Below are 24775 nucleotides of genomic sequence, written 5' to 3'. Positions count from 1 at the left end.
CTGAAGAAGCACGTAGACTGGTGCATCTTAGGACGTTGTCCTCACATAGCCACAGCAAGACTCGCTACGAGGCCCAACATATCCCTGTCGAGTTTACTCCCAGTGACTATGTTTGATTGTGGACACCTGTTTGCAAAAATGGATTGTACGGCAAGTTCCTTACCACTTACTCGATCTGGACCATTCGTTATACTCACTCGCTTGAGTGATGTGAACTATGTCGTCGCCAAAGTGAAGAAAAGTAATCAGCATTGATGCACGATGCAAGTTGCTTGTTCACTTGCCAAGACTCAAGTAGTACCATCACAGGTCCCTTTAGTTTGTTCAGCGAGCTTCGTCTTCCCCCGGGGAAAATGTTGCAGCACTACGCGACTGAGCCAGAAAAAGAGAAAGTAGAGTGGGGTGCGTGAGCTCGGCTGTACTTCGCACCGGCTGGTCCTTCCCTGTGGCTTCCTCCTGGATCTTGTTTCACCGTCTAAATAAACATCTTTCTTAACAATATATACTATTCAGTGTTTTAAGATACATTGAGTAGAACTTAAGGATGTTATGAGGAGGTAATAACAGCATATTTATATCTAGATGTTTCTTTTCATATGTTGGCCTGTATTTTTGTAACATCTTGCCTTTGGCAGTTTTCATATCCCCAACCCCTGCCTCTGCTATGCTCACCCACTGAAGTGTATTTAACATTCTGGTTTAGTTATAGAGAAAATGTGCTTTTCTTTGCTTAGAATTTTGAATATCCACACACCATGAATGAGAATACGTCCGCCAATGATTCTTGTTCATTTTTATTTATATTTTTCAGAAAAAAATGCTTGTATATATTCTTAAAACAGCAATAGAAATGGCTATGTGCAGGTTGTTAAAAGGTTTCTTTGTTCTTTTCCACAGATAACAGTGTGGTCAGTGACATCTTTGCCTGCAGTCTGTGCCAGTGTTTCGCTCTGAGTGAAGAAGAGATGGTGAATCATGTGAATGAATGTCATGAGCGAAATGTATCTAAAGGCTCGGAAGATGCCTCTCCATTATACTGCCGACTGCAGCAGCTGGGTTCTACTGGTATGTCTTTTGTTGTGCATAATGATTTCCATCAATGTGTGCAGTTTTGTCTCTGTTGCGGGCAATGAAGTTTCGTGGCAGGACGTTCAACAGGCCAGTTATAGCTGGGGGGTAGTTGCCAAAAAGCATGGCCTTTCCGAAATCACCCTGTACCATGTCACATGATTAGCGGGCCATCTGTGCAACTGGCTACCTCACATGCATGCTAAACTGGAGCACTCTGGTTAGAACAGAATTATGGGTGCTGCAAAATTGCAAGAAAATTATTAAAAATATTTTCCACCAGCTCATTCTCAAACTTAAATATATATCTTACTTTGCAACATGTTATATATACCATGTTTGCCATGTATATTAAAAAAAAAAACAAGCTTCTTATTAAAGAAGTACTGAAAAAGTTTGTTTTGCATTTTTTCTTCATGAAATTGTGGCCAATTTTATTATAGCTTTTTGGGGCCTCAATTTCTTGAAATATGTGAGAAATTGTCAAATACCTTGTCTACTATTGCAACCAGTTCAACATTTATGCCACGTGCAGCCTGGCAGCTTTTGTCGTGCTAAGGAGGTTTTCTCATTACATCACGGAAAATGGAAGTGGTGGTCATGTGATAATTCAGCGCAGTGTGTAAGTTGCAGGGCACATCAGGTCCATTCAATGCAAGCGTGGTTCATTGTACCACTTGCCAAAACTTGTGGTGTGCTGTACCACAGCATTTGATACTGTGGTGCAAAGGGGTGCTGCTGCACTGTGGAGCCTCGATGGCAGCATGGTGCAGACAAGGTGCTTCCGTGGCGCAGGGAACCTCTGCACCTGTTGGCAAGTGGGTGCGGCTGGCATCATGCAGCCAACGCTTGCTGGGGTGATGCTTTCTGGCACAGTGGTTGCTTCCAGAAGATGTGGAAACGTTCCCTAACCTTATTTGAAGCAGTAACTTAGCGCGAATAAAACCATGGAAACAAGAAAGATGGACAAGGACAAGCGTTCCCTAACCTCTTCAACAATACCTCAACATTGCTAGAATAGTCTTCAGTACTTCGGAAATTGTTGCAGGCATTACCGTAACTGTTTGTTTGCCAGCTACTGTCAAATTTATTTAATTATCTTCACTTTCAGACAGAAAAAGTGACTTTGTTCATGGTGGAGAGCCATGGGAGTGTTTTAGAAATACACTGAAAGCTTGCATCATCATCATAGCCATCAGCCTGTTTTATGTCCACTGCAGGACGAAGGCCTCTCGCTGCGATCTCCAATTACCCCTGTCCTGTGCCAACCAATTCCAACTAGCGCCCGCGAATTTCCTAATTTCATCACTCCAGATTGTCTTCTGCCGTCCTCGACTGCGTTTGCCTCCTCTTGGTACCCATTCTGTAACCCTAATGGTCTAACAATTATCTAATCGGCGCATTTCTTTCTCTTGATGTCAATTAGAATATTGTCTATACCCATTTGCTCTCTGATCCAAACCGCTCTTTTTCTGTCTCTTAACGTTATGCCTAGCAATCTTAGTTCCATCGCTCTTTGCGCGGTCCTTAGCTTGTTGTCAAGCTTCTTTGTCAGTCTCCAAGTCTCTGCCTCATATGTCAGCACTGGTAAAATGCACTGATTGTACACCTTCCTTTTCAATGATAATGGTAAGCTTCCAGTCAGGAGCTGACAATGTCTGCTGTATGTGATATAACCCATTTTTATTCTATGATTTTTTTTCTCATGGTCAGGGTTCCCTGTGATTAATTGACCTAGGTAAACATACTCCTTCACAGACTCTAGAGGCTGACTGGCCATCTTGAACTCTTGTTCCCTTGCCCGGCTATTCATCTTTATCTTTGTCTTTTACATATTAACCTTCAACCGCGCTCCCACACTCTCTCTGTTAAGGTCCTCAATCATTTGTTGCAACTCATCTGCATTGTTGCTGAATAGGACAATGTCATCGGCAAACCGAAGATTGCTGAGATATTCGCCATCAATCCTTACTCTTAATCCTCCCCAGTTTAATAGCTTGAATAGTTCTTTCAAGCACACAGTGAATAGCATTGGAGAGATTGTGTCTTCCTGTCTGACCTCCTTTTTTATGGATATCTTCCTGCTTTTCTTGTGTAGAATTAAGGTAGCTGTAGAACCTCTGTAGCTATTTACCAAGGTATTTACGTAAGCGTTCTGTACTCCTTACGGAAAGCCTCTATGACTGCTGGTATCTCTACTGAATCAAGTGCCTTTTCGTAATCTATGAAAGTTATATAGAGAAGCTTATTGTACTCTGCGGATTTCTCGATAACCTGATTAATGCCATGTATGTGATCCATTGTAGAGTATCCCTTTCTGAAGCCAGCCTGTTCCCTTGGTTGACTAAAGTCCAGTGTTGCCCTTATTTTATTGAAGATTATTTTGGTAAATATTTTATATAATACTGATAGTAAGCTAATGGGCCTATAATTTTTCAATTCTTTAACGTCTCCCTTTTTGTGGATTAGTATAATGTTTGCATTCTTCCAGTTTTCTGGGACCCTTGCAGTCCATAGACACTTGGTATAAAGAGCCGCCAGTTTTCCAAGCATTATGGCTCCTCCATCTTTAATTAAATTGACTGCTATTCCATCTTCTCCTGCCGCTCTTCCTCGTTTCATGTCTTGCAAGGCCCTTCTGACCTCATCACTAGTTATAGGAGGAGTTTCTGTATCCTGTTCATTGCTGTTTCTAATGGAGGTATCCTGACTCCTCTGGGTACTGTACAGGTCAGTATAGAAGTCTTCCACTTCTTTTACTATATCTTTGAGATCGCTGATGATATTACCCTGATTATCTTTCAGTGCATACATTTTTGTTTGTCCTATGCCAAGTTTCTTTCTCACTAATTTCAGGCTGCATCCATTTTTTACGGCTTCTTCAGTCTTCCTCTCGTTATAGTTTTGGATATCGCTTATTTTTGCCTTGTTGATCAGTTTTGACAGTTCAACGAATTCTATCTTATCTCTTGAGTTGGACACTTTCATTTTTTGTCGTTTCCTTTTTAGGTCCTTTATTACTTGGGAGAGCTTGCCTACTGGTTGCCTTGGTGCCTTGCCTCCTACTTCAACTGCTACCTCTGAAGCCGGCCTAGTTATGGTTTCATTCATTATCTTTATGTCATCTTCATCTGTCTGTTCTAAGGCTGCATATTTGTTTTCTAGTACCAGCCTGAATTTGTCTGCTTTTACCCTTACTGCCTCTAGGTTGACCTGTTTCTTCTTGACCAATTTTACTCTTTCTCTCTTCAAATTGAGGTGAATCCTAGCCCTCACTAACCTATGATCACTGCACTTTACCCTACCTATCACTTCTACATGCTGCACTATGCTGGGATCAGCAGAAAGTACGAAGTCAATTTCATTTCTTGCTTCACCATTAGGGCTTTTCCAGGTCCACTTTTAGTTGCTACGCTTCCTGAAAAAACTATTCATTATTCGAAGCTTATTTCTTTCTGTGAATTCTATCAACATCATCTCCTCTAGCATTCCTAGAATCGACGCCGTAGTTGCCAATTGCTTGTTTCCCAGCCTGCTTTTTCCCCGCTTCTGCATTGAATAGAAGTCACCCATTACTACTGTATACCGAGTTTGTGCTTTTCTCATCGCTAATTCAACATCTTCATAAAACTGATCTACTTCCTCATCATCGTGACTGGATGTTGGAGCGTAGGCTTGTATTACCTTTAATCTATACCTCTTATTGAGTTTGATTACGACTACAGCTATCCTCTCATTAATGCTGTACAATTCGTCAATGTTGCCCACTATATCCTTATAGATTAGGAATCCTACCCTGTATTGCTTCTTACCTGGCAGACCTCTGAATTGAAAAAGTGGCCATATGTGTTAAGCCACTGGGTAATCTGGCCAAGCAGACAACATAGCTTGCATTTCGGTACTCAATTAAAAAATGTGCTTTACCAGCATGCGCAGCACCACATTATATGCTGTACTGGCAGCAACTGAATTTTTTTTTTTATCGGTGTCACGAACCATGCGTAAATCAAACGTAACCTTTATTATCTTCTCACAAAAGCATTCAGGCACTCTGTGGGCCAATAGGGGAGAGTAGGCGAGGGGTTGGGGGTGATGCTCCATGTTCTGACTGAACGAACAGCAGAGGTTGAGGCTTATCCAGTACTGAATGGAGAGAAGTGCTGACTAAAGTATGGGGTCAATGTGGTGGTGTGCACCCAGCCTTTAGAGACATAGTCATGGTGTGCCTTGTGCCTACTGCATCAAGATGACTGATGCATACATCAGCAGTTTGTGACCGCTTCTTTACCGCCACCTCCAGCTTCCATGGTGTATTAATGAGCCTTGGCTGAACACATGCTATGCCATGGAACCGTGTTCTGCTTGGCATGCTTTGTGGCTGGTTGCAATAAAGGATCGCATAATGATTTGTTACATGTTTGAGTAACTGAATACCCATACTGCAGAGTTGGCAGCTATTAAAAAGAAAACTGGGGCACCAAATGTTATGTCAGTTCTTTGATAAAAATTAATGTGCTCTATGAACCTGCTGCTTTAACAAACAAATTACAATTCCTTCCACAAATATACATTGAGCCAAACAGTTTATCTGGTTGATAAAAGTTATTAAAATTACTTTGAGTCTTGTGTCACATGGAGTGATGTATGAAGAACACAGTAGCAATACTGTGAAAGAGGAAACTAACTTTTATTGGGCGAACCTGTGCCCACAAAAACAGGCTACACTTAAAGAAAGGCAACAACGGCGAACACAGTCGGCAATCGTCAAAATCTGATCGTCAAATCTGGTCAAGCGCGTTGGCTTTTATAGATCAGTCGTCGAATGTTCCAGAGTAACCGCTGGGACCCGCGTGCCTTTCACAAAGTTCTACACCATTTGCATCGCGCATACATGCAATCAGATTACACAAGGTTCGGCGACAACAGACAGCGGATAGAAGCATCGATAACACTCTAGAAACTTCCGATACATGTAGACGCGTCCTGTGCTGAGCTATAACATTTCTTAGACGTTAAAAGCGCTCACCCGTAAAAGATAAACGAGTTCACGTGTCAATTCCCCCCTCCCAAAAGGCATTGCCCCGATGCTACAAACATAACAGGAGAGTGAAACACAAAAGGTCACTTGTTAAACAAAGTAACAAAACAACAAAAAACAAAGCCCAAGGTGACACAACCCAAAAAAGTCCCAAGTTCAGCTATGCGACGTCCCCAAAGTTCATTAGCGCTGGTGGAACGGCTTAAGTCGCACAACATGAACTACTTCAGGTCGTGAGCGGCGCTGCTGTGATAGCGAAATGTCATCTGGCACGACCTCATAGTCGAGTGTGCCAATGCGTCAGATCATATTGTATGGTCCGAAATAGTGGCGTAAAAGCTTCTTGCTCAGTCCTCATCGGCGTATAGGGGTTCAAACCCAAACACAGTCGCCGGGCTGATACTCGACGAAGCGTCGTCGAAGGTTGTAGTGTCGGCTGTCGGTCCTCTGTTGGTTCTTGATCCACAGGCGGGCAAGCTGTCAGGCTTCGGCACGCGATCGTCAAAATCTGATCAGTGGGTCAAGCGCGTCGGCTTTTATAGATCAGTCATTGAATGTTCCAGAGTAACCGCTGGGACCCGCGTGCCTTCCACAACGTTCTACACCATTCGCGTCGCGCATACACGCAATCAGATTACACAAGGTTCGGCGACAACAGACAGCGGACAGAAGCATCGATAACATTCTAGAAATTTCCGATACATGTAGACACGTCCTGTGCTGAGCGATAACGTTTCTTAGACGTTAAAAGCACTCACCCGTAAAAGATAAACGAGTTCACGTGTCACTTGTTTGAATAATGAAGTATTTTGTGACCTCTTAGAACTTTGTTAAATCAATAACAAAATATTCAAGCGCTTCAAGCTTTGTTGGATTGTAGTTAACTGTAGTGATAGCTTGGTATTGGTTGAGGTGAACTGCAACTGTCTTAAGTGGGCAAGATGGAGGCAGGAAGGAGTGGCACTCTGCGTATCTTGCCCCCTTTGTGCATACCTATGTTTCTGCCAAGTGCTTCCCGATTAATGTGAAGCTATACGATCATGTTGAATTGCTGTTCTTTTTTCTTCTTTTATGTGCAAGTGTAATGTTCATTGTATGCAGGCCACGTAGTTGTCTGAAGGAGTTCATGCCATCTGCGTCACCTTGCTTCTTTTCTTTGCTTGTCAGTGTCTCAAGCTGCATGCCCTATACTCCATAATCGAAACTAAAAAATGTTATTCCACCTCCTGCTGCCTGATACATACAGTTGTAACAGCTCCAGGCGAAGAAAGACGGACACTGCGCATGCTTCCTGTGGATGTTGAGGAACCTCCCACACAGCCCACAACACTGCACTTAGTAGTGGAAACAAGCAGCCCACCTGTGCCTCCAAAGCGCCGCAGGGGCCGTCCACGCAAAGTGGATCAGGTTCAGAGGTATTGCTCGCTACATTTTATGCACTGCAGTTACAAGGTCTCCTCAGTTTGTTTGCTCATTTTTCACCAGATATGGACACTGCGGTGGGTGGTGCCACACGTCTACATTGTGCAATTGCACCGAACCACATGATGTGGTACAGCCATATCAGTATACTATCGCATTCAATATGAGCTGCAATGTGCCAGCTGTACCCGGAGCGGTGCTCGTGAGAAAAAGTGAAGAGGGTTTCTCTATTCCTGAAATGTGCACATCCTCTGCTTTCAATTGTCTGCTTTCTTTGCAGAGTGATAATACACTGGCTCACTGAGCAGCTATCACTCCTTCATGAAAAAAAAAAGATTGGTCGTGAAGCTAGGGCAGCGGTGCAAGAACATTAGCGTTGCTTGGCGGGCCAGTGTATTATCGCTCTATGAAGAAAGCAGATGATGGAAACACTGCTGGGATGGTGACACCCTCTCCACTTTTTTCTGGAAAGCGTTGCTGCAGTCGCAGCTCACACATTGAGCTCATATTGAATGCAATAGAACATGTGCAGTGACATGAAGGCCTGTCTGTTGTGGGCGGTTAAAAGGACCCTGAAGTGATTTAATTTCATCGTGTTGGAACGCGCTGAATCAGTAGGGGTGACATATTTTGCCTGACTGACGTGGAATTCTTACGTAGTCACAACAATTTGCAAAAGGTTTTAAATATTGAATGCAGTGTGAGCGGGGGGGGGGGGGGGGAGCACACATGCTGGCTTGGGCACAAATTGTAAAGGGAAATTAGTACATAATCTGAGAATGCATTTTCTGTAATTTTAAGATGTACAGGCATTGGTTATAAAGATAGAGTGATGAGGTTATGTGGAGGAGGGTGATAATTAAGGGGGTGTGAATATTCGAAATTTCGAATATGAATAGAATAGACTTCACCATTTGATTTGTGTTTGATTTGATAATTTACTTTTTGAAATGGTTCAATATGTGTTTCTCTTTGAATATAAGGGATAATAGCACTTAAAGTTATTTGTCTATGAAAAGACAGAGACTGACGCAAATAAGGGCTATTTCGAATGATTCTGCTGGAGGAGAGTTGCACAGAGGCACCAGCTCCTAAGCCACACTTATGGGGCAGATAACTTGTGTTCAATAATTTTGAGTCATTCAACAAGGATGCCTTGCTTTTAGGCAGCCTCTATATGAATTTCTTGTATCAATTTAGACAAAACATGTGTAAGGAAAAAGAAGAGCACATGGACAAGGCCAGCCAGATCGTCTATTCGATGATGGCAGTGCAACCACTGAGCCAGCCGGATCGCCAGTGCTTGGCATGAGAGACAGCCACTCAGTCATCCAGCAGTTCCTGCTCTGCATCGCCTGACTTCTAGGTTATACTTGATGCTACCAGCTGAATTATTAAATACACCCCTTTACAACTGGTGGAGGTGCTTGGTCTTCAAAAACATCTCCAACCTGGAACTCTGGTCTCGGAATCTGCCACCAGTCATGCCTGACTCTATCCCACAGACGTCGCCGCCACCGTCCGTGGCCTGCTCTGGTGCTCTTCAGCAGAGAAATCCAGTGGTTTTCGGTGGTGCTGATGAGCATGACGTCAACGACTGGAATAAACTTTAATGTGGAATAAACGTGGTTTCATTCATTCATTCTGTCTTCATCGACTGGGTGAGCCTGCACAATCGATGGGATGATACCTCCAAGTTAAATAACGTCATCTTCTATCTTGCTCGTATGACTCACCTGTGGTATAAAAATCATGAAGCCGATTTTCAGTAATGGTCAGCGTTCAAGACCAGTTTCGCTGAAGTTTTCAATCGCCTCACCGTCCGCAAGTTGCATGCTGAGCAGCGGGTATGAGAGTGAGTGCAACAATTGAGTGAAACACTAACCAGTTATATTGAAGAGGTTCTAGACCTGTGCAAACATGTGGATGCTTCTATGCCTGAAAATGACAAGGTGATCGCCGATGACTTTTTTCTTATGTTGATTGCCAAAAGTGCGCATACCGTAGCTGAGCTCATAAACTTGTGCCAAAGCTACGACGAGGGGAGGAGGCAGCGAGATTTGACCACACATCCCTCAGTGGCTGACGAGGCCTTTTCTGCCATGGCCGTCTGCTCTGATCACTCAACCCTGCTCAGACAAATCCGAGCATTCGTGCGGGAGGAAGTTGCACGTCGGCTTTCTCTACTACCCTTCGCTGAGCTGATCCAACAACAGACGCTGCCGCAACTGCCACCTACACAGCTCGCCTCACCGCTCCGGCAGGTTATTGAAGAGCAGGTTGCTGAGGCTCTACCAATGCAGCATCAGCAGTACCCTGTTGCCGCTCCCCTCACTTACGCCTCCGTCACCGTGCAGCCTCCTCGCCAACCACTCGTTTCGATACATCCACGGCCACTGCCACCCGTTCATCATCCTGTTAGTCGACCTGCTCCTGCCTTTGTAAATCCTTGGTGTGCGCAGGACAGCAGGTTATGCTTGCGGTGTACATGGACATGTTGCATGATTCTACTACCACCACATGCTGCACTCTAATGGCTTTGTGCAGACACCTCCCTAAGCCGACGCGCAACCTTTCCATCACGCTTATTTTAATCAGCAGTCGAGCAGGTTCCCGGCCGAGCTCCTGTTACCTGCACGTCGTTCACCTTCCCCGTGTCGCTGCTCGTTGTCTCCCATGTGTCGGCGTCCTTCACCCACTCAAGAGGAAAACTAAGCGCTGCAGTTCAAGAGGCAGTAACTGTGTCACCATCAATCTTTACAAGTCCTCCTTTGTCGCCTTCGAACATTGTTGACCTTACTGTTGATGGCGTACCTACTGTTATGCTAATTGATTCTGGAGCAGCCATTTCTGTACTCAACGAATGCTTCTCTCACGCTCTACGAAAAGTTATGACGTCACTTTCTGGGTTTTCTCTCTGCACAGCAAGTGCCCAGCCAGTTCATACTTCAGTAGCATGCACAGCAAGAGTTGTTATTTAGGGCGTTCTGTACGTTGTCGTGTCTGTGGTTCTGCCGTCCTGCTCTCACGATGTTATACTGGTTGGGACTTCGCCTCTGTGTGATGTGCCCCTCGCTGGCACCACTTCTCTTCCCGCTAAGCTGGTCCTTCGGGAAGACATCGCAGTACCGCCGTGCTCGCCTGCCGTTGTTCCTGTTTTCTGCGCTGCTCTCTGTCCTCTTCACTCCTTGGAACTCTTCATAACCCACCAAGATATTCCCCTCACTTTCGCCACGCTTGACATTTCAGCCAGTCTCAGCTCCATAGTTGTCTGCAATCCGCTTCCTACACCACTGACAGCTCTTTGCGGGGAAGCACTTGGCCTTGTTCAGCCCCTTGACGACATGATTATTATCGACATGCCAGATGCTTCAGATGCAGGGCTCACTGACTTTTGTGCACTTTCCACTTCTGCTCCGCCATCACCTGACGTGTTAGCTCCTTTCACTGCGCTTGACCTTACTTCTGAGCAACGCTCCCAGCTTCTTCACCTGCTTGCCCGATTTCATTCTTCTTCTGGTTTCGCTCAGCCTACTCTGGGCTGCACATCGACCGTCAGCCATAACATCGACACTGGCTCCAACGCGCCATTGCGACAGCACCCGTACCGTGTCTCAGTCAAGGAGCATCAAGTCATCAGTGAGCACATCGATGACATGCTTCAGCACGGCGTCATTCAACCTTCCAGAAGTCCATGAGCATCATCAGTGGTTCTCGTCACAAAAAAAGATGGTTCCAATCTGTACTGCAATGACTAACGCCGTCTTAATAAGGTAACACGGAAAGACGTGTACCCTCTTCCGTGCATTGACGACGCACTGGACAGCTTGCAAGGCGCTGAATTCTTCTCCTCATTGGATTGATGCTCTGGCTACTGGCAGGTCCCAATGTCAGCAGTTGATCGCCCTAAAACCACATTCATTACTCCAGATGGTTTATACGAATTTAATGTGATGCCATTTGCACAATGCAATCCGCCTGCAACATTTGAACGAATGATAAATAATATCTTGCATGGTCTAAAAGGGAGCACGTGGCCTGCAACTGAACCTGAGAAAGTGCCAATTCGCCGTGCGCAAGCTGATGATTTTAGGTCACATCGTATCCCAAGAAGGAATCTGTCCTGACCCATCAAAACTTCGTGCTGTGGCGGAGTTTCCAAAACCTGAGACACTCAAGAACTCCGCACCTTCAGATGCTTTGTTCACAACTTTGCCTTGCTTATATCACCTCCAACACAACACTTACGTGGTGCCAACGACCTTTCTCCTGGTCTCCGGCATGCAACACCGCATTCGTGTCATCTCTGCCTATACTGCAACACTATGACCCCACCGCCCCAACTGAAGTGCATACTGATACCAGTGGTACTGACCTTGGCACTCTCCTTGCGCTCCGCAAACCTGGCTACTCTGAGTGCGTCGTTGCTTATGCCAGTCATGCACTGACCAAAGTGGAACGCAATTATAGCGCCACAGAAAAGAATGTCTGGCTATCGTTTGGGCACTCGGAAAGTTTGGCCCTTATTTATGCAGCTGGCCATTTAACGTGGTGACTCACCATCACGCCTGTTGTTGGTTATCCTCTTGAAAAGACCCGTCTGGACGCCTTGCCCGCTGGGCTCTTTGCATTCAAAACTGACACACATAGTCTACCGCTCTGGCTGCAAGCACACTGACGCCGACGCCCTGTCACACTCTCAGCTGCCAGCTGACATAGCCTCCCTCTCCACCTTTGAGTCGGTGTTGTCGGTTGACATCGACACCTTCATATCAGAACAGCACAAGGATGCCTGTGTGGCCTCTCTTTTGGATCTCCTTTCTGGTGCGCCTGCATCTCCCATCTACCGTTCCCTTCGTTGCCGAGCTGCTCATTTCACCATCCAGTACAACCTCTTGTATCGACGCAACTACTAGCCCAATGGTCGCAAGTGGCTCCTTGTTATCCCGAGAACTTTGCGTTCTGGTATGTGCACGTCTTTCCACACCAACCCACAATGTGCACACGCAGGCACCTTCAAGACATATGAGCGCCTGCAGCACCGTTACTACTGGCGAGGAATGTTTAGCTTTGCTAAAGAATTTGTGCACTCGTGCCCACAATGCCAATGCCGCAAATCCCCGCCTCATTCGGCCCACGGTTTATTACAGCCGCTTCTGTGCCCTCTTGTACCTTTGACCTTGTGGGAATTGACCTGTGCAGGCTGCTACCGCTAACACCTGGTGGCAAACTATGGGTTATTGTCGCAGTTGATCACCCTTTACGGTATGCCGAAAATGCCGCTCTACCTGCAGCCACCCCCAGTGACGTTGCATCCTTTCTGCTCCATCGTTTCATTCTTTGTCATGGCCCACCTCGGGAACTGCTGAGTGATAGAGGCCACGTGTTTTTGTTGCAGGGGATTGAAGCTCTGCTTGCTTAATGCCACGTTGTTCACCGAACCACCACGCCCTACCATTCTCAAACTGATGGGCTTACAGAGCGTTTCGATCGAACCCTTGGTGACATGCTCGCCATGTACGTTTCATCAGATCATACAAACTGGAACGACATTCTCCTGTTTGTCATGTACGCATATAATACGACTACACCAAGTACTACAGGATTTTGCCCGTACTTTCTCCTCTCCGGTTGCGATCCTTCCCATACCATCGATACGGTTTTGCCTTATCAACCAGACACGTCAGAATGTGCTCCCGTTTCAGGTGTCACCAGATATGCTGAGGAATGCCATCAGTTAGCCCAAAATTTCACCTGCGACGACCAACAATGACAAAAATGCAATTTTGATGACGACACTACCAACCCGAACTTTGCCCCTGGCACACTTGTCTTACTGTTCGTGCCTTGTACTACGCCTGGATTTTCGACAAAACTTGTCTCAAAATAGGATGAACGATACTGCATCGTTGAACAAACCTCTCCGGTCAACTATTTCATAGAGCTGGTTACACTGACATCCGACAGGCACCGCTGGGGTCGGGATGTTGTTCGTGTTCACCGCCTCAAACAATACTATGACCCACTCGTCTCCACATCGTAAGTCACCATGATGGCTCTGCTTTTGCAGCGGGGGTAATTGTAAGGAAGAAGAAGAGCGCACGGACAAGGCCAGCCAAATCATCTATTCGATGCCTGCAGTGCAAACCTCTGAGCCAGCTGGATCGCCAGTGCTTGGCATGAGAGAGAGCCACTCGGCCATTCAGCGGTTCCTGCTCAGCGTCGCCTGACTTCTCGGTTACGCTTGACGCTACCAGCTGAGCTTTTAACTACACCTCTTTACAAATGTTATTGTTTGGCGAGTCTCACCATGTTTGATGACTGATTGATTTGTGGGAAGTGGAACTATAAGGTGACTGCCATAGCCACAGTTTACTTAAGCCAGTCAGCCACGGTGCCAGTGAATTTCGGGAGTGGCAGATAGACGCAGCCATTCAGGATGAGCGCTCTAGCGTGTTCTTATCTCACGCTACATGTATGTGAGCCGTCTTCTTCACCGGCTCTGGAGGCGATAGGAGGCTCCCCTCCTAGTGCATAGTACAATTGAAATACATGCAAAAGAGATGCGAATAGAAAGAAAAGACTAGAAGCCTGTATACATGAGTAGCAAGCGTTCATTGAAAGTCCAGGTAAAGTTCATGTTGGGGTGAAAGGGACAGAGAGCTCTCTGGTGGTTGTGGCTGAAAATGTCACAAGGGAAGAGTGTTGCACAAAAGAGTGTTACAAGGAGCCAGAAGGAGACAGCCGCCTCTGTCACATGTTAGTGGTATAGAGTGCATGACAGAGGGCTGTGTCAGGATTTCAGTGGTGGAAACACAAAGATGTGGCTGTGAGCCTTCCTACAGACAGGTCTGCAGGAAGACCAAGCCTTGACACGAGGCGTGTTGTCTTGCATTGTTAATATCTGCACGCCCAGTGTGGCGCAACTCAGCAAGCAGAGTTGAGGTGTATTGGTCTGATGTTGTCGTGTCTCGAGGCAAGAGGCTGTTGAACAGAACGGCGCTGATGACAATGAGGATGGTGTCATCGAACATTGTGTGACGGTGGCAGTGGCACAGAACAACAAGTGTCGCTGTGCGTTGGTGCCCTTGCAGAGTCATGCTGCGTCGCCATTTCAAGTGTGGATACAGTTTTGCAGGGCAACGTATTGTGGTGACCAATAAAACTTAGGTCTAATGATAGCGTGGTCAGACCTGTTGCTGTGTGCTTGTGTATTAGCAGGAGGGTTGAAATCCGGGCCAGTTGGTACATACTTGAAAGAAAAAACCAGTAAAAAAAACACAAAGGACAAGAGGAGAGGTTCACACCACAATGACCAGTCGTTGTGGTGTGAACCTCTCCTCTTGTCCTTTGTGTTTTTTGACTGGTTTTTTCCTTCAAACTTGTGTATTAATTTGCCAGAGCTTTTGCCAGACGGGCTATGTAAAGCAGATGCTGTTGTCGTTGGCAGTGTCGGGTTCATGCAGTCTGAGAGAGGTGTACCAGGCTGCAGAAGTGGTGTAGGTTGTAAGCGAGGCACAGCCATAGTCATGCCGTAATACGAAATCACGGCCTCCTGTAGGTGTTCTCGTAAATGTCCGGGCCTGGTAGAAGTCGGAGCTCTGAAAGAAGATCATGTGGCAGCTCATGACTTGCGTGGAGATAGCACAAGTGTTAGTCACTCATGTTGTTGATGTTGAGGTGGTTCTCGAGCTGAAGAAACCAGAGGGCAGAGCTGCTCCTGCTAAACTTCGGTAGGTCAAGCATCCGTGGGAGGTGCAAGCACTGTGCATCGAAAGTTTCGCCTGTGGCTGCTTGCGGCAGAATCTTGGATGTCGGTAGCATCAGTGTTGTAGCGATTGCTGAAGGCACCGCGAAGGTTGTGCCTGTGGTGTGACATTGCCTGAGATAGTGAAATTCTCACCTAGTGGAGCCGATGGGAGATCCTCTGAATGGGTGATGAGTGAGGTGCCGTAAAACGGAAAGTGTAAAGCTTGTGGGAACCTGCAAGGAATGAGAGCAGCCGAGAATGGACCGAGTAGAGGTTTGGTGCTGGGGGGCCGCCATATTCTGTCAGTCTGCACAGATGGATGTAGGCAATGTGCGATGAATGGGACGGTTCAGATGACGAGAGCTGTTGTGATGGAGAAACAGCTGGAAGAGACTGAGCGCTTGAGGTGGTGCAATGAGCAAGGACGGATGCCTGCAAGTCCTCGTAGAAGTCGGGACCGGGGCAGCGGCAGGCAGAAGCTAGAACACAGTTCCTCTGGAAGCCCCTGCTGCATGTGGTCACTGTGTCGATACGGAAGTGGCTGTCCAGCTGACACGACAAGGGACGCGATCGGGGATCGGTGTTCGGAGCGTGCATTCGGTAGTCGCGTGCATGATTGGCCTAGGCTGCTCCGACTTCGTGCAGCCTATGGAAATTGTGTGCAGTGCTACTGAACACGCACTCCAAACAGCAATCCCCGATCGCAGCCCAGATGTATGACGTGTCGATGTAGAATTCCCGGACACGTACAACTGTGGGATATCTGCTGAAACGTGCGAGGACGCGTTAGACTCGGTTTAGTACAGTCGCTGTGTTGATGCTGGCATGGCTGGGCTCGGTCGTCCGGTGTCATCAATTTGTGGCAGGTGGCGCGAAGAGGTAGCCACCACAGCCATGGCTTATTTAAGCCGGCAAGCCATGGTGCCGATGGATCTTGTGAGCGGCAGGTAGACAAGGCCATTCAGGACGAGTGTGCTAGCGTGTTCATATCTCGAGTTACATGCAGGTGAGGTGTCTTCTTCTTCATTGGCACTGGAGGCGACAGTTGCACCACTACAGATTCCTGGGGTGTTATTATCCCGAGTTCAGACCAAAAATGGCCCAGTTATTTTTAAGAACCCTAATTTTCCACATGTTTTAAGTCCTCGGAAATAATAAATTTGCTTCTGCTTGCATTGTTCCTTGGATTATGTGCTGCCATCTACCAAAAGCCCAACTAAGTACTGAGACATACTTAGGCTCATTCATGGCATTGCTAGAAAATGCGAAGTTCTGTTGACAAGCTGAGCTTGTCTTTGACTGTTTTTAACAGAAACCTTTAGATGAACCCAGCTCATCCAATGCACGAAAGGTGTCAGTGGTCCAAAACAGCAGCGAAGATATGAGAGACGCTGCCATAGTGGAAGGTTCTGGATTAATTCTGACGACCTGGGGTTCTGTAATGTGCATCTAAATATAAGTAAACAAGCATTCTTGTATTTTGCTCACATGGAAATGCAAATTTGTATCCCTTTGAAACCATGTGTGGTGCTGTAGTATGACACTTCTTCAAGAAACAACACTGTGTGCATCTGGTGACGTGCAATAAAAATAGGTTTTCGTGCACAAGCTCCTACATTAACTGGACGTTTAGTTGTGAACAGCATTACTTGTATGTGTGAAATATTGTAAATAAGCACCTTTTGCCACACTGACTCCAAGAAAACTTTATATTTCGCTTTGGTTATAAATGAGAAAATAATCAATATTATTTCAGTATTCAAAGGTTGTTATCTCTAATATTCGTATTCAATTTGATTCAGAATTTTCGCTATTCGAACACCCTTAGGAACAATTTTTATTGAAACCTGAACCAACATTCTGGACTTGAATATCGAAGGAATGACAGTTAGTGTAAGGACTGGTTGATGTTGTGCTCTCAAGGGTGGGCATGGTCATTTGTAGATCCAGTGTTGGCTTGGCTATTTCTCTAGTACTTAAGCCAATCGCAGGTTCGCCTTGTAACTTAGCCGGGCAATTTGCAGGCCAGCACCAGTTGTTGAAAAGGTACATGAAGAACCTGACACACTTATGAGAGGGCAAGATGGCCTCTTTCATTGCTCTCGTTGCAAACGGGCCTTCTGCAAGGAGCGCCACATTCTTGGCCACCGATGTATGGCCAAGGGTGACTATGTTGACAGCTTTGATAAGGTAAGTGTCAACCAAAGCTGGATTTATTTTTTGTTGTAGGGGCTCAGTCTGCAATGCAGTGTTATTTATTGCAGTTATTTTGCATTTATTGCATCAGTTATTTATTGCAGTTGTTATATAATGCAGTCTTATTTCATGTTTTTGGTGCTTACTTTTGGGCAAAATAAGCAGATGTTTCTTGAATATTTTTATTTTTTATTAACCTGAAATATGTTTGCAAGCAACTATAATGATCAACTTAGGCACATTATTTAACTCCTAAGCTCAAGATGCACTTATTTGAACAGTGTTCACCTATAGTATTGCCCGAGACGATGTCTACACACCCAAGCCACAGTTTCTTTGTCACTTGACGTAACTACCAAAATTTGCCAATTTATTTATTGTGAAATGGGCATTAGATTTGCTGGAGATAGCTGCCATTACTATTTTGGTCCTACAGAAAGACGAGGAGGGCAGTGTTGTGCCTGATGAAGATGCCAAAGATGCAGACACAACAGAAGACTTTCGGTTGAACCGAACCAATGATCGTGAGCCGTGGACTCGGGGCCGTGGCCGTCGAGGTGGACATAGAGGTGGTCGTCGAGGCGGCTTTTGTCGAGAAGTCTCTGACAGCCCACATCATGAGGCAGTTGCAGGGCCTGGTGAAGCCAACAAGGAGAATGTTGTTGGCCAGGAGCAAGCTACAGCTGAGAAATCTGCTGAAGGAGCCTCGGGTGAGGTCACACATCCAGCAAGCATACTGTTTGGTCATGCAACCTTGTCTGGAGACACAGGCATTCTGGCATGGCGAGTTAGTTTCGATAAAAGCTGCTCGATAAAAAGGTCCGATGCGCCATTAGCTACCGTAATACAGTCAAATCTCGATAATTTGAACATGCTTAATTCAAACTTCTGCTTTATTTGAACAGACACTACGGTCCTGTTATAGCTATGTGTACTCCAATGAGCTAAATTGCTCAGTAATTCGAATGCGCAAGCATTTGCGACGGTTAATTCAAACATACCATGCTCTGACAATGCTCTCAGCAGCGCGCCAAATCCTACAGTGGCGCCCCCGACCAGCATTGCTCTGACCTCCTCATAGAAGGAAAGCTTAGGAAAGACCTCTCAACGCCGCGCGTGAAAGTTCCATATGTAGTCCAAGGGCAATAACACCGTCGCCGGTGCGCCCTATGCTGTATGTGCGAGTGAAAGCGTGCGAGTGGAGCCGATGATCACAGCTCAATCTCGCCCGCACGAAAGAGACGGAGTGGGCAGGAAGCGTGCCGTTAATGCGCGAGGCACCTAACATTGCGAGGTATGGGGGGGAGCGGCGTTGTACTCCGGCTCACATTCAAACACATTTCCGGTCCCCTTGGAGTTCGAATTAACCAAATTCTACTGTATATGTGTTTGGAGGTGGAGGCTGTCCGCTGGTTGCTCATTCCACAGAACAGACAATATCGTTTTGGCATTCATGCTAAACAGCAGTCAAGTCGGTTACATTAGTTCCACAACACTCCCAAAATTGATCGAGCATACGGGTAGAATGAAATAACATACACAGCAAAAAAAAAAAAAAAAAAAGAAAAAAAGACAATGCAACCACTAAAAGCCGATACTATCAAATACTATCATAACAAGCATGCGCTAACAATGAAGTGGAGCAGGACACCTTTCGCATTGTGCAAGACCTACATTGCAGCGTCCTTCACAGTCCCGAGGAGCAGTTCATGCCCCCCTCACAAAGCAGTTTCTAAACTGATAAAGTATCCATAAACATTTATCCCCTTCAGGCACTCTGTGCACAATTGTGTGTTGTGACGCGAGCAGGAGGTTGCGTACGAGACAAACATGGTCGCCCGAACACTCCTTTTATTCTTCGTGTTCCTTTCCTTTCAGACGGGACCTTCTGTCCTCCATTACGCGTTCCCCCTCCCCCCAAAAGAGCGTGCATAGCAAGCAACACAAGAAAGAGCAGTGGGAGACTACAAAATAACAATATATCTAAAGGTGCAGTTGATCCAATGTCCAGATTTAGATCTGTATACTGATTAAAGTTCAGAATAAGTTATAGCAGTCCGGTGACGTGCATCATAACTCTGGGGGACGAGCCTGATTGTTTTCGATCTGGATGACATCTGCGACGTAACTCGTGAGCACTGATTGTCGTACACGTTCAGCTCTTGACACAACTGATTACAGTTCAAGCGCCTTGAAGTAGCAGGAGCGGGGGTTGCTCTTGAAACTATTGCGGATGAAAGGTTGCATGTTGAGAGTTTTGTTTAAGATATTGCACTCACATGAGATGTACCGTTGGCACGTGAATCGTCTTGTTTCTGATGGTTGGCTAGCGAGTTCACGTGTTCCTTGTCACATTGGTGTTTTTGGCGTTGCTCTTCGTCATCCCCTGCGCTGAAGTTGCTGTCGTGGTAAGTGAAGCTGCTGATAGAGTTTATGTTGATCTGTCTGATGTTGCTGCGAGAGCTACCGAGGTAGCATTTCCATCAGAATATTTGTTTGACTTGTTTCGCAATTTGACGTGGTGATCTGTGGGTAGCTGGTACACTGCGTGCTTTTGGGAGGCTTGTTTGGTGGCAAAAGTATTGTACGAGGCTTCAGAGAAGACTCTTCTGAGTCTGCTACAGCGACATGATGAATGGGTGCTACTGTCATTTGACAGGGTGCGATGCAGAATGGCAGCGGTTCTTAAGGGTGTTGTACGCGGAAGAAAGTTTGTGTGTTGCGAAGTGGTTTGGTCTCCAAATGTACATGGCTCATCCATAGCTGCTGAAAGTGCATTGTCTTCCTTGTGAGAAGAGCGCTTGCTGTTCATGGTTTCCTTCTGTTGTCTTCGTGGGAAGGCAGTCTGCTTCATGTCAGTGCTGGAAGTAATAGCTGCGTTCTTTCCTTGACTGGTGTGAATGGTACCGTAATCTGAGTTGATGTGGCTTGGAATCCTGGATTTTTGATCAGTAGACAATGCCGTAGCAGATGTAGCTTCATCACGTGCTTCCAGTGATGGCTCTGTTTCAGCAAAGTTCGAGTTTTGAGGTGAGTACAAAGTAATGAGCTTCATAGAAGAATCGTGCGACTTGAAACTAGGCGGCGGCCCGCACGTACAAGAAGTACTGAATGCATGCGATGCTTCAACGATGACAGCTGTCTGATGGCATGATGAAGACGCGCATAATGACAATTTCTGCGTGGTGAAGAAACCTTATAGAAGGTTTGCTCTCAATGAAGAGCGACTTGGATATCGCTCAGCGAACGGAGGCTTTACATTGTCCACTTTGCGCTGTGGTATCATGTTAGGCGTGCGCTTCTGCTTCGTTTTTTCTGAAGTATCACTACATGGGAAAGTTGTTGACTATCTAGTCATACGTGGCTTTGGTTGGTACTGATGATGATCGCTACGTGGAGACTGTGGGTGACTGCGGCAACCCAGTTGCAGTAGCCAAGATAATGTGTCAAAAGCAACGGCACTGATGAAAATGACATTTAAAACATGTCGCATGTATCTTTAAACACTTCTGATTGAACCTGTGCTGCAAGTTTGAATAAAATGTAAAATGCTTTACTAAAGCGAGTTGTTAAGTAGACGGTTGGAAGTTTGCTCACATTGTCATTATGTTGTGACTTAGTGGGCTCACTTCTTTCATTCTATTTCACAATGTTTTTTTTATCAGGCAGATTTATTAAGTGGCTGGATAGTTTCTTTATAAGTATGCTATGCGTGACATAGTTGATGTTCTCATATATGACATTCCTGTAGAGAGTTCTCGCATGTAGTCCACATCTTTAATCTCACTGATCAATTTTAAATTGTTAGTCTGTTCTGCTGCTGTGCGCTTTTCGTGATTCTGAAGATGTAAGATATGTGGTGAAACTAAATTTTCCACAAAGAAAATAATTTGTGCCTCAAAGGGTTATACTTTTTATGGATACATTGGTCTAGGCATAATATACAGGGTGTGTTTTTTAGACAATGCAGATTTTTTATAAGGCTATAAGCCCAGTGAACACGACATTTTTGCAGATGAGTTCCTAGGCGGTGGGGACATACTTTGCTGCTGGTAATGCGAGCTTCAGAAGACTAATTGACAAAGATATGTTCATTAACCTTTTTAATGATGTCTTAGGGGCAGTTGTTTAAATGGGAATTTGCAGGCAGTCACATTTTAATGCACCGTCACTTTTTCATGATCTTGAAAATCACACCTAATTTGAGATATTTATTATTGAATTTCAATGGTAAATCCAGGCAATACCGAAGCCGAGTGCTACAGGAGTGCAGGAAAGGCAGCCCCGCTATCATATCAGACTGAAATGCCCCGGGATGATCACCAGGCAGTAAAAAGTTTGAAACTGAATGTCTCATCCAGCCGCGGCAGCTACTGATACAGCACGCTTTGCCTGGCAAGCATGTGCCACTGTGTATCGGGTCAGGATTTGTCGTGGCATGCTATCAAAGTTCGCCCCACACTTCTTTACGGTGCATTGCCATCTGATGCGCTCTGGAATGCGCTTAAATCTCAATATTGCCTGGATTTGACCTTTGATTTCGGTTATGAATATCTCAAATTACCATCACTTTTATGGACTTCTAAAAAATGGGTGTGCCATAAATTGTTACGCCCTACAGTTTTCCATATAAACAACTGCCCTCAAGATAAAATTTTAAAAAATGAGTTTACAAATATTTGTTAATTAATATTTTGAGAGTAACTTAAGCAGTGACAAAGTATTTTCGCCTTGCTATAGAGCTCATAAGCAAAGACGACAAGTGTCTCATCGTCATGGCCTTTAAATAAAAAAATCTGTATTGTCTAAAAAAAAAGAAAACATATAGATGAAGGCATATTGTGTGAATTGAAGTATATTGAAGTACATATTGTCTAGTCAAGTTGAGCATCTGTGAGGTATGTTTTTATTTATGACGATCAATTACTTATGATAAGTTATTCTACTTGTGAATTACTGATCTAATTACGAAGTTGTCAGTTAAAAACATTGTAGCAATTATAAGAAACACTGAACTGCGACTTTTTCAGTAAGATTCTTATTGCATGCTTATCCCTTTTCGGCTGAAAAGGAAAGCCTGCAGAAAATGAAAATAAGATGTGGCTATGCACCCACCCATGCCAGGAAGCAGCACCCTCAACAAGCTCACTCGAAGAAGACGAAATTGGTGGATGATTTACCGCTTCATGCCCTGCTGAAGACAGCGCTTCAAAATGCCCTTTAGCAGCTTTTGTGAACACCTCTAAGTGAGCCTGTTTGATGAACACCTTGCTTTTTGGTAGGGGTGGATGCATAGCCACACTGTCTTTTTCACATTTTCCAAGCTTTCTTTTTCTGCTGGAAGGAGGAAAACATAAGTATGCACTTAGCATCTTGCTGAACATATCCCCAGTTCGATGTTTATTATAATAATTTATAACTTGTTAATTGACACCTTGACAATTAGGACTATAACTTATGAGTTAATTAAGCAGAAGGGCTTGATTATTAACAACGCAAAAATTACTGGTGGATGCTCAACTTGATTGTGAACTTCTTTCTGTATGTGTAATACTGCTCAGTATATGATAGTTGGGGCACCCTGTGCTTTATACCAGGTGTTTTTTTGTTATGTGGAACACTTTAAAAAACCTGTCATTTCTATGCCCCTGCCATTTTTGCTGATAGGCTATATGGCTAAGCCGACATTAGCAGCAGGAAAAAATTAAACAATGATTTTGCCATTTATCTAAAATGTGCTAATTGGCTTTTTAATTACAAGCTTTAGTGCACATGTTGCAATTGCGAAATTATTGTTGTATTCATTATTATTGTCATATAGGGTGAAAGAACGACTTTTATGCTCCCTGTTCTGTTACTAAAAGTACAGAACAGGGAGCACAAGCAGTGCACTTTGGTTATGGTCAATCCATGTAATGGTTCATAGAACAGGGTCTCCTCTAGTGCTGTATTTGACAAATGTATTTAGTGCAGACATCGTCTAGGGCAATCCAAATGTCTGAACAATGATGTAACTGCTGTCACCTCTAGTGCCTCATTGTTGATAGTACAGAGGGCCAGCAATGGGCCCGACTGTCAACACCATGTTATCCATCACATCTTCCATGAGCAGCATGCTGAACATGCAGTAGCCACTGAAGGCTTCAAGAAGCCCTTTTTGACAACCCCTGTAGTGATGCTGTAGCCATGTGTGACTGACGTTGCAAATACTCTGCATGCTTGCTATGCTAATGTGTTGCTATTGGATCTCTTTCAAAGTTATTTGGTGAGTTCTTTGTTGTTGTTTTTTCTCTGTGCCAATGGCACACTGAGAATGGCAAGAAACTTGAAGAAATGTAATAAAAAACATTGAATCAAAGGCCTGAATCTCAAATGAATTATACAATACTTTATAAATTGCCAATTTCCATGCTAACATGGCTGCAGTCAATAAAACATTAAATAACTAATGGGGGTATTGAAAATTCTGCAAGGAAGCTTCTGTGCAGTTTATAACCTTGAAGTAAGAATTGCTCTTTGCTTTCTGGAGATGTTGGCATATTGTCACCATCTCTGTGGCATCATGTTTCATGATAAAAATTGCTTGTGATGCTTTGAATGTCCTTCACTGTAGCTTTGTAATTTGTCTTAAATAGCTGCTTTGGATCTCTGATGCTTGTGAGTGGCTTTCATCACTGAGCCTATGATGCAACTGGGTTTTTGTGCAGAAGAAGTGGAGGAGGCGCCTCCTCGAAAGCTGCACTGGCGCGAGGACCCCCGACATGTGCCAGTTTTCTCACGGGATGAAGAGAGGTTGGCCTTTGAGGAGCACTTAAACCAGGTTGACCTTAGCTGCGTCGACCACTTGTATACACAGCACCAGGTAGCTCAAGAGATTACATGCCCACCAGGTACCCGTCCAGCTCCCAAGGAAGTCTGCGACCTTCACGTGTTCTCCTGCAACATTTGCAAAAAGGTGGCATATCCATTTCTTCCCTATTCTGTTTCAGTCATACGGCTGCCCCCTGTTCCTTTGGAGACTCCACTTCAACTCTTAATTAACAGTAACAGTGTCTACAACTCTCATTTTCCTTTTGGTGCCGTAGGAGTCCAGGCTCAGAGTAATAGATTACTGCCCTGATATAACAGATAGGATACATTGGTAAAAGTTACTCCAGAAAGCTGAAGATTGATGCAAAATAATGGTGAGCATATTGGTGTCTGTTCAAATTTTTTTGCACGAAACCAGATGCATGTAGAAAGGAGAGCCAAGAGAATATTAACTGAAGCTAGTAACTTTTGCTGAAAGAAATGGCTCTGAA

At 45.0% G+C, this 24775-nt stretch overlaps 1 protein-coding gene across 2 annotated transcripts in view; it reads left to right on the top strand.

The window, feature by feature from the left end:
* LOC126544307 (uncharacterized) overlaps positions 1 to 24775 on the top strand; it is a 64296-nt gene that overhangs the window by 3878 nt on the left and 35643 nt on the right. For both annotated transcript variants that reach the window (XM_050191568.2, XM_055061731.2), the window contains 5 exons: positions 898 to 1065; positions 7353 to 7521; positions 17303 to 17468; positions 17911 to 18184; positions 24182 to 24429. In XM_050191568.2, coding sequence (XP_050047525.1) covers positions 898 to 1065; positions 7353 to 7521; positions 17303 to 17468; positions 17911 to 18184; positions 24182 to 24429 — 1025 coding nt within the window. The remainder of the gene's footprint in view (positions 1 to 897; positions 1066 to 7352; positions 7522 to 17302; positions 17469 to 17910; positions 18185 to 24181; positions 24430 to 24775) is intronic.

The sequence above is a fragment of the Dermacentor andersoni genome, chromosome 1 (assembly GCF_023375885.2).
Source record: "Dermacentor andersoni chromosome 1, qqDerAnde1_hic_scaffold, whole genome shotgun sequence".
Classification (NCBI taxonomy): Eukaryota; Metazoa; Arthropoda; class Arachnida; order Ixodida; family Ixodidae; genus Dermacentor; species Dermacentor andersoni.
Note: the sequence above shows the minus strand (reverse complement) of the source record. Positions and strands in the feature narration are given on the sequence as shown.